The sequence below is a fragment of the Gambusia affinis genome, linkage group LG02, assembly GCF_019740435.1.
Source record: "Gambusia affinis linkage group LG02, SWU_Gaff_1.0, whole genome shotgun sequence".
Classification (NCBI taxonomy): domain Eukaryota; kingdom Metazoa; phylum Chordata; class Actinopteri; order Cyprinodontiformes; family Poeciliidae; genus Gambusia; species Gambusia affinis.
The window spans coordinates 28,171,093-28,181,738 of NC_057869.1; the positions used below are offsets into that span (position 1 = coordinate 28,171,093).

Sequence of the window (10,646 nt, forward strand, 5' to 3'; positions counted from 1 at the left end):
GACTATTCTTTTTGATAAATCATTTATCTTTGTTGCAGATCATTGACATCATTTCATTTCAACTGTGTTCAGCATCACCTACCTGCAGTAAGAACCGTCAAATCTGGAAACTTGTTGTGATTACTTGGGGAGAGTTGGTTGAGTCTTTGTTTGTACATTAAATTTAAATTGTTGAACTAAATCCTTCATGTTTTCGCTCTGTTATTAACCCTTTCGGTTTTATAATGTTTCAGGTTAAAAAAAACACCCATAGGTGTTTATAATAATACATTATTAATATTATTTACTGTTACGAACACAGATTAGATAGTTTGTAGGCTATAAAACATGTTTACGTAATAGCTCGGACTTTTTTTTAACAGGAGAGTCATGGACTTCGATTTTAGAAGCGCTCCACCTGCTGGTTTTAACTTGGTACTACATGCTAAAAGAGTTAAGATTTTTGCAGAATCAACAGTTTTTAAAGACTGCTTGGTCTTAGAAACGGAGCTCTTTTTCTAAAAATCAGTAGAGCACAACAGATATTTAGTACAATGAAAGGCTTTGGTATAAAAATCAAATTGTCATCTCAGACATTCATTGATTAGAATAACAACTCACACACTAATGCAACCTAAACCTAACACATTTAGCTCTTTGAGGTTCTTCATGGTTACTGGAAGTGATAAAGAGAGGAGCTATGTCATGATGACTTCATGACGGTTTCAGGAAGAGCGGGAGTTTTTAAAGGGACAGAGGCTCAATTATTTGTGTGTGTGTATATATATATATATACCATAGTTTAGTCTTCCTTCTCACTACTTCACAGCATAATGTTGCATGGACTATATTTAAGTATGAATACATAATTTTGTTTTATGTTATATTTTCTGATAACATCTATCAGAAGTTGTGACCATCTGTGTTTTAGTCCAACTCCTAGTTAGAGTAAAATATTAGATGGTCATACTGCCTTGGGCTTTCAAACAAACAAACAAACAAACAAACAAAAATAAATAAATAAAAATTAGGCTCCCAGATGTGAATTGTTGGTTTATTATTTACAATCATAAAAGTCGGGCTTAAAATTACAGGTCTAGGACGTACAAATATATAAACATTCTTAAATATATCTAAAATATCTTCTTAAACTCACTTGACATATACATTGTTAATCTTCTTCAAGTAAATTTAAATTTCAATGAGTTTAACATTATTGCTCTTATTTCTGTTCATTCAGTGTACAGATGGTGGGTGTATTTATTTACACCCACACAGCCTGGTCACTGTCCTGCTCAGTCAGAGTAACAGAGTCATTGCCACGTCGTGTCCAGTAGATGGCACCACTGCCTTTTGACTTCAGGACATTTCAGTCAAGTTTTACCTTCCCATTTTACTCTTCAGCTCACTCTCTCAGTTGTGCTTGGCACATTTTATGAAAGAAAAAAACAAACAAATATGTTAAAATCAAGTAAAATACTAGGTCAAGTGTCAAAATAAAAAGTGCAATAAAGTGCGTTCCCAGGCCAACGGATTGCCTTCAGGATAAATTTCTTCCTAGTTTAATTGATGGTTTGCTCTTTCGTTTTACAAAAAAATGGAAAAAAAAAAGCTAAAGAAAGCGTGACCCAGATACCAGTACCATCCTCTGATGTTCAGACGGCGCCAGCTTTAGTCTCTGGGTCTTCAGCAATAGAAATCCAGCCCGTGGTTCTGCTGGAGCAGGGAGGATTTGATGGCCTCCTCTGAAGTCTGAGCAGGGAAGTCAGGGGAAAGCGCCCAGGCCGACAGCTCCCCGCTCAGCTTCGTGTCCAACAGCGTCTCCCTCATCTGCTGGTTCTCCCGTGTTGCTGCCTGCCACACCACCTCCAACTCCTCCTCTACGTCCCTAAAAGGAAAAATTGTGAAAAAAAAAAAAAAAAAAAAAAAAAGCAAGGAAATCAGCTACCATCAGTCACTTTGCTTCACTCACAGAGTAATCTGCTGTGGCTTTCACTCGGGGAGCTGCTGGAGAGTCTCTGCAGGGGGTCTGGAGGGAGCGTAGCATGCAGTGGATGTGCGAAATTGTCTTGAAATAGATTTGAAGATTTCTTCGGCTGTTGCTTATTGGCCTTTGAGCGAGCCGGAGGGTGTCTGCTGATTTCCACAGTGAGACTGGCGTAACTGTCAAGGCAATTGTGACACTGTAGCGGAAAGCCAGGTATTCCTACCGAAATTGGCGGCATATTGGTTTCAGCAGTTTAAATAGTGAGAGGGTTTATGGCTGTAAGAAGACAGTGCTGCTTGGTTTTCTAAACGGTACCAAAGTGCCGAAACAGTATCTACACTCTTACAGATTCTTTTTCCTTTTTTGTCTCTCTAAAATGTTGCAAACCATCAAACAAATGTTAATATCAGACAGAGAACGTGGATAAAAGCCATCCGATATCCAAAACTGTCTGACAAAACTATTGACAATTACGATTAAGCAGTTTTTTACATCACTGTGGAGGAAGTTTGACCTGCTTTTCATTGGAGAGATTTTGTACTTCCACCACTATGGATGGCTTCTAAGGCCACTGCCTGTCAGTGAGAAGGAGGTCCTGATCTCTCCAAAACATTTATAAAGTCATTCTAAGTTGAAATTACTCTGCTTCAGATTGTTTGTTTCAACATAAGCTGTGAAAAAGCATTTATGTTTCTAATTACCAACATTATTTCTATTTTCTAAATGTCACAGTTGCCAGGAAGATCATTTCTTAAGAGATTTATTATCAATGTCTTCAAAATCAAAAGTTTACATACATTTCCTCAGCATTTGATAGCATTGTCTTTGAACTGAATGACTTTGGTTTTCTTCCCCTAGTTTCTCAGAGTAGTTTGCTGGATTTCTGGTCCATTCCTCTTGATAGAACTGGTGGAACCGAGACTTTTTCAGATCTACCCACAATTCAAAACTGGTTGCGATCAGGGCTTTGTGATGGCCAAACCTAAACGTTGACATTGATCCCAACAGTGTAAATGGGAGTTAGGGGAAAGGTGCATTATTGTGATGTTTTTAAGTCACTTTGTAACTACTTTGGCTGTACGTTGACGGTCATTGTCCATTTGGAAAACCAATCTGCACCCAAGCTTTGACTTCCTGACTTATGTCTTTAGATGTTTCTTCAATGTTCTTTGTATTTTATTTCATAAAGTGTACCAGTTCTTCCTGTAGCATCGTACCTCACAGTTAGAATGGAACAAGGATCACGGTTTTTCCTCCATAAGTAACAATAGTCATTATGGCCAAACACTTCCACTTTAGTATCATCAGACCACAGGAGATCTCTCCAAAAACAAAGGTTTGTGTCCATGTGGGCATTTGCAAACTGCAATCTGGATTTCTTACATTTCTTTTAGAGCAATGGCTTCCTCCTCGCTGAGTGGCCTTTCAGTTTGTGTTGGTACAGGACGTATTTTACTCTAGATAATGACACTATTACTAGTTTCAGACGGCAGTGCTAAAAATTGTTCTTGATTTTTATTTTTGGGAAGTCCTGGACTGTTGTTGAAGAAATCTGTAAGAGGTCAAATACTTTTTAATCGCAACGTAAATTATTATCTGGAAGGCAGTGTTGAGGAGAACATTAACGCTTTTGCCACATGAGGTAATCAAACATATATGAACCATATATATTTTTATGGCATATTTAGTGGCATTGTAAATTAATCTTGATGCATTCTTCCCTTGTTGGTTTGTCCTTTTTTTTTTACTACTATGATTTTCTATAATTTAGCCTGCACCATCTGTTAGGGACACAGACAATGGAAATCAGCGTTGGTTGTAAATTGGTGCATTTACATTTGTGTTGTTCAAAATGTTCATTAATGCACAATGTTGGCCCTCAGCAAATAAAATAAAGTAAATTAAAACATAATTAGTGGCAATTTTGGTTGTTATTTTGTAATTGTCGAGCAACATAATCCAACATGGAACATGGATTAGGACTGAGCCATCATAGTGGTTCAGTGGTTCAAGATTTACATTTATTAAGACATGTTTATGTAAATCACCTGTGTCAGGCATTGTGGACTAGAGGCCATCAGAGATGGCAACAAAAGAGGTGGTGTAAAATAATTATTTTATTCTTTTTCACGTTTCAAATGACTGGATCATAGCCAAAAAGGTTACAGAACTTGAGAAGCCCATGTGAAAACCTGAACATATATGTGTAAAAAAAATCAGAACTCTCAATTGATGCTTGGTGTCAAGGACTTGTTTCCTTCAGTGTCATTCATTGAGCTTTAGAGCGACTGCTAGTCCATCTGGAGAACAACGACTAGACTGTGAAGAAAAAACAGATCAAACTGTTCTTTCTATTATCGATGTGTTTAAATGCGAACAAAAAAAAAAGAAAAGAAAACTTTGTCCCTTGTCGTCTCAGAGTGACAACCACCACATATTCTCCTCTAATTACATCCAATCCAAACAGTTACCAATGGCAACCGCATTCACTGCTGCTTCAGCTTACAGGAAAAAAGATTAATGCGCCTGTGATGGAGAGAAACTCTTACTGAAGACTGGCTTGATTGCAGTGACCACAGACCCACTAAAATGTATTTTGCTGCATTAAATATACATGGTGCCTTGCAAAAGGGTTCTACTAAAAAAAAAGAGAAAGACCTTTGAAGGTTTTCACATCCTGCCATGTTATAACAACAAACTTAAATGTATTTCGTTGGTATTTTGTGAAATAGCTCAACATAAAGAAATGCATTGTTGTAAAAAGTGGAACAACATGAACACTCTGAACACAACATAGGGGAAAGGTACATTATTGTACATGTTCAGATAAAGAATCTTTGGAAAGCAGATTCTTTATTTAAAAATTGCACACTTGAAAGTAGTATCCTACTCCTTCCACTTAACAATGATTATACATTTTTTGGTTGATCCGTCACAAAAAAAAGGATATTAAAACATTCGGCAGTCACTGTGTGGCTTATGTACCACTAAGTACTATTGCATCTTTAGATATCTGCACTGCAGCCATTCCATATGGTCGATTCAATCAATCAGAATATTACAGAAAAGTTAATCCATTTCAGCCATTCAATCCTCAATCTCAAAATAGGTTAATGACATCCAGACTCATATTTTCCAAGTCTTTATTTTGCAAATTAGGATCATTTTCCACTTACAGCTAACGCAAAAAAGACATTTAAGATTAGAATATTACTTCAGACCAATAAAAAATACAAACATTTTATACCAGAAATGTGGGTTTAATGTAAAGTATATATAACACATGCTTATGGGTAATTTTCATAAGGAACTTTAACTATGATAAAGGAGCCTCATCATCAGGACAGAATGCATATTTTAATGTATTTCTACATTTGATGAGGCCTTGTTGCTTTTGAATAACAGGGAAAATACTTTATTAATGCAGGATAGAGTGTTGAGTGTTTGAACTAGCCTTCAACCGCTGGATCCACTCTGTTTTTGATGAGTATTACAAGAATAATAAAGTTAAGATGCAGAAGAAACATCTCAGTGCTGGGTTCAGGGGTAAAACATGATTAGAAATTATTTGTATGCGCTGAAGGCTGCTGTTAGCAAAGCACTATCTCTGTATGTCAATTCAGGTTCTCACTCACTATGGGCTTAAAGCTACAAACGCCACAGGGTGCTACGACCGTAAAATAACAAAAGGGGATCTTTTACAATGGCTGCTACAAAAATCGCCACCCATTTCCTTCTGATTCAGCCGTCCTTTTCATGTCTCTCTAACCAGCAGGTTATTGCGAGGGCAGGCGAAATATAGTCCTTGACAACTGCCTCAGGTTCGTAGAGAACGCAGAATGATTTGAGAGAGAAGGGGTTCTGACGGACGAGGTAGGTTCTGATCAAATGAGGGAGCCTGAAGGAATAGAAAACTTCTGCAGCATGATCATTTGTGTACTTGAGTTTTATGAAATTTGAGCACGAGGCCAGCGCTACACATTAACATAAATGACTGTCAGCACTTTGAGGTGCTCAACAGCAGAAGGAAGGGCTGTTTCAACCATACGCTTTAACAGAATTGACAGTAATACTGTTAATATTATCTTAAAAATCAATATTTTAAAGGGGCAGTATTATGTAAAAGCAACATTTTTGAGTTTTACATCATGTTATACTGTTATTCCTTCTTCAAAAACATTCCTGGAGTGTTGCCTTGATGCTCTCATGAATGTTTGAGAAACCCTTTAATCTCCCATAGCAACCATTCAGCTGTGCAAAACGCCTGGATGGACCTGGCTCTACCTCTCAGACGCAGCCTCTCCTCTGAGCTGCAGTTTCCAGGCTTCAGAGCGTCTGCCACAACTTCTCCACTCAGCTCCTTCAGACTAGCCAGCAGCAATTAGCAGACACCTGGTAGAACTGCACATCTGCTGAGCTCATTACGCAAGCTTCTTCTGAGGGCAACGCTTTGTAAAACCGCTATTAAAGGGTTGATAGAGGAGCGATGCGGTGATGACTTCCTGAAGGAGGAGTTTCAGAAAGAGCAGGAGTTTTTAAAGCGACAGAGGCCCAATTTCCAGACGTCAAATCACAAAGTAAAATTTCTTGTAAGTTACATTTGATAAATATAGCATTTTTTTAAACAACTGAAAGTAACATAGAAAATACATAACACTGCCCCTTTAATAAGTGAAAGCTAATTATTTGCCACAATACATCATTTAAGTAGTAATTTACTTGGATTTACTAAAGGATTAGGAACTAAAGAACTAAAGAAGTTCCTAATCAATACAAACCATCCACTGACTTCAGTCCTGCCAAACCCTGATGCATTTTAATCAGATTCTAAACTTACTAACAATGGCTAATATAATCAGGATCTCAGCTTGTTGGCTGCTGAAAGTAAATTAAATGAAAATGGTGGAATTTATCAGCAAATTACCAGCTCTGGTCGTTGACTTGGAGGTTGCTTTTTGTTTATATGAAGCAAGTCTTTTTGTGTTGAGTGGCTAGGTAGCAGTGGGAGGAGCAGACTATATTTAGAGGAGGGAAAATGAAGATCTGAAAGCTCAATTGCCACCCCCAGAGCTCCATGAAGTCTCGGGCAGTGGTGCTTCCCCAGAGGCTACGCAGAACTCAGCTGGCAGGCAGCAATCACAACCGATCAGCATCTCTGCGGCTGCACCAGGGGCGGAATATAAAGCAGAGGATGAGAGGGAACGGAGACTGACTCGCAGAAAGATTATTCTGAAGGGAGAGGGTGAAACGTTTTGCTCCTCTTCCCGAGAACAAAGCTAAGGTATTTTCTCAAAAAGGAAAAACAACAAAAACAATCAGGGGTATTTTATAAAAACCCTACCTACAAACAGGACTTTTCTGTAACATTTTGGCCCCGGTGTGTGTTCCAATGACTTGGCAAGGCTTGACTGGGCGTCAGGGGATGGCTACCAGAAAAAGTCTAATTAGGCTGACCGTTTTCTGAGGCAAGGTTCAACTCTGCTCTGATCGCACGAATGAGCCAAAGATGGAAAATTTCTCCTAATAAGATATATTATGAGACAGTTGGTATCACTCAATGTCATTAAAGGGATTTTCAGCTGCAAAGCCTTGAGCTCAGTTTAATGAGGGGCTTCTGATTAGAAACATGTCAAAAACTCAGCAAAAACTCAGAGGTAGGGAGGAAAATCTAAGTTAGAATCTGTTCTCACTCATTTCCGATGAGTCGGTGGTTATAAGGATTTAACTACAGCGAGCAGGTTTAGGGGCACACCTCTGAAAAGTTCACAACATATGTAGAAAAACAGCGAAAAGGAAACGGGACGGGAAAAATACTGAGCAAAATCTTCTTAACTAGTTAACCTGCTTGGTTTACTGGTTTGTAAAAGTTATAAGCGAGTTAGTACATCTACTGCTACAAAAAAAAAAGTTGATTTACATAATACTGTCCCTGGAATAAAATTGAATCAATCCAAAATGGTGTTTCACATTTTTTTTCACACTGCTCCTTCATTTTAGCTAAGTTCTCATCAAATGTATAATAACAAATTTCAATGGTAGTCATTAATCTGAAGGATTAATAAGGTATGCGAGAGCCATTGACTTTTTATTTTATCTTGATATGTAAATCTGAGAAGAAAAAAACTGGCGGACTGGATGGGAAGCAACTTGATGTGGAAAGAAAGAAACATCTGTCTCTAATGTACATCTTGGTTTATTGCATCACAAGACATCCTTAAAGATGTCTTCAGCCTCTCATACAAAACAAAAATCTGAATTCATATTATTTATCCCCCTATTAGTCCGATTTTTCTGAAAGGGTCGACTGTTCAGCCATGTGTCTCAGAAACGAACCATGCAGAGCACATGGGTGATCAGAGCAATCTTACAAATCGATTACCAAACTGACTGGCAGCCAGTGATAAGAGAGGCTGAATCACAGCTGATAGCATCTCGTCCTGTGTATTTACTAAAACACAGCTGCCTTTTCCACCCGATGAGTACCACAGATAGTAACACTTTACTACATAAATTACAAAGCAAGCGAGGCTGAATTAAAAGAAGGGACGACCTTCCTGAGATCGGGTAAAGCCGTCCTGGTTAGAGATGTGTCTGATAATGTGTGTGATTCGTCATTAAGATGCCCTCCAGGCAGAGCAGGGCCGACTCTTCAGACAATTTGATTAGCTTGCTTTCATTTGATAGCAGCGGGCATCAGGCCCGGAGACGGATCTAAAAACAGACCGACCCACACTGGGAGAAACAGAGAGGGGAATTGTTGAGAGGTTTTTTTTTGGTGGGGGGTTGTTCTGGAGCAATCCGATTATTAGAAGGGTGCTATATTTATATAAAAAAACAAAAAAACAGGAAACAATCTCTTTTTCAAACCCTTCCATTCAATATGGTAGTATTTCAGATTTATATTTATTTATTTAAATAAATCTGTTCTTTATTTGAGGCTGTAAAATAGCAAGATTAAAGCTAATGCTCGCCACAAAAAAAACAAACAAACATTACTGCTCCTTTTATTGGCCACAAGTCACTCCAAAGTGCTGAGAAAGTTATATCTGGAGAAAAGACAATGTGTAATCCAGATGAAGCCAAATCCCATCAGTGAATACAGTGGTTATATTAAGATCTGAGCTAGGATGTCTTACCACATCCATCCATCCAGCCATCAGGGCTGCGTGATTAATTAAGTTTATCCTTCAGAGTCAAGATCAAAACGCAAAAACAATGCAAAGCTGAAGAATGATTATATTATTACTTTTGACATTTCACATTTTGTGATGTCTCTTGACTGGTACAGATATAAAAAAAACAAATGATATGAAAGACTTGCTTTGCGGTCATGTCTGATTCTCTTTTTTTTTATATATATAAATCCGTCCATATATGGTTGCGAATACGCCCGAGAATCTCTCCTGGACTTTCCACTGCACTTCCCTCGGCAGACTGAAGCATGTCAGAACTTATGGGGTGCTAATGTCCCTGGTGGCATCCCATAATAAAGCCGCAGCATCTTCACAGCTTTTTATCATGATGCTGTTCAGAAACTTCCTGACACGCTGCCTTGCATCTCGGTCTGGCAACTGCAGTGAACCTGAAAGCAGGATTCAACATGCGACAGGGACGTCTCTGGGGTTTCGCTCTCCTTTCTGGAGATGATTTTTGAAAGACAGTTGCGAGAAAAAGAAAAAAAAAAGCCGCCAGCGTGGTGAGAGTGATCCTTCCTCCTCCTCCTGTGGGTCGTTTTATCTCCAACGTCTCTCCATTGAATTGCGTATAATAATTATGTTGCTGCTGCTGCTTTTTATATCTTAAAATAAAATGACAAGACTTCATTCATGAAGTCTTGTCTAGTTTCTAGTGTAAATATTTTAGTACGCTTGAAAGAAGACAAAAGAAACATAAAAATTCAGCAAGAGAAATATGCTTGTTTCAAGTAAATAATACTGCAGATTTTTTTTTCCACTTAAAACAGAAAAAGAAGATTTTTTACATGTGAAAAAGTCTGTCAGTGGAACTCGTACTTTTTAAATTAATTTTTTATTTTAATTATTGACTTAAAACAAGCTTATTTATCTTGTAAACTGTCACCTACGGCAGATAAGCGGTTTTCACATTTAGCAGCGAGTGCATGAGGATGATTGACAGCGCTAAGACCCTCCTCCTGGCTCTGCCTGGTCATTTTTGATTGGGAGCGGTTCATCTCTTCAGACAGTAGCTCGGGGAGCAGGTGGAGGAGATCGATCTTTTCGCAGATAATGTGTCTCAGTAAATTGTCACAACTTTTAACACATATGTAAAAAGCATATTCTTTACAAAAGTTGCATAATGCAGCTTTAAAGAGCTAAATCAGACTATTAGAGTGTAAAACGTAGTCAATGTTGTTTTCTTACACTTTTTTCTTTTCCTTCTACACACACAGTTGTCTTTCATCTCATCGCGACCCCTCCTCTCATTCATACGTTATCTCACTATCCTCCCCGTCCTCCTCTCTTCCTCTCTGTCTTTCTCTCTCCTCTCCTCTCCTCGCCCCCCCCCTACCGTTTGGACTGCAGCAGTTTTTCCTCAGCCTCCTGTCTTTCTCTCAGCAGCTTCTGCAGGTGAAGGATCTCCCTCTTGTAAGAAGCCGTCTTCCCCTCCGCAGCCTCCTCCAACGCTGCCAGCCTGGTTGACGCCTGCCTCCGGTACACCT

The 10,646-nt window shown here is 38.6% G+C and overlaps 1 protein-coding gene across 3 annotated transcripts in view; it reads right to left on the bottom strand.

Moving 5' to 3' along the window:
* Positions 1 to 1,019: 1,019 nt before the first annotated feature.
* The window catches only part of cep89 (centrosomal protein 89), a 42,370-nt gene continuing 32,743 nt past the window's right edge, over positions 1,020 to 10,646 (bottom strand). For all 3 annotated transcript variants that reach the window (XM_044095685.1, XM_044095692.1, XM_044095675.1), the window contains exons 17-18: positions 10,496 to 10,644; positions 1,020 to 1,867 (exon numbers count right to left, since the gene is read on the bottom strand). In XM_044095685.1, the coding sequence (XP_043951620.1) occupies positions 1,666 to 1,867; positions 10,496 to 10,644 (351 nt within the window). In that variant the 3' untranslated portion in view covers positions 1,020 to 1,665. The remainder of the gene's footprint in view (positions 1,868 to 10,495; positions 10,645 to 10,646) is intronic.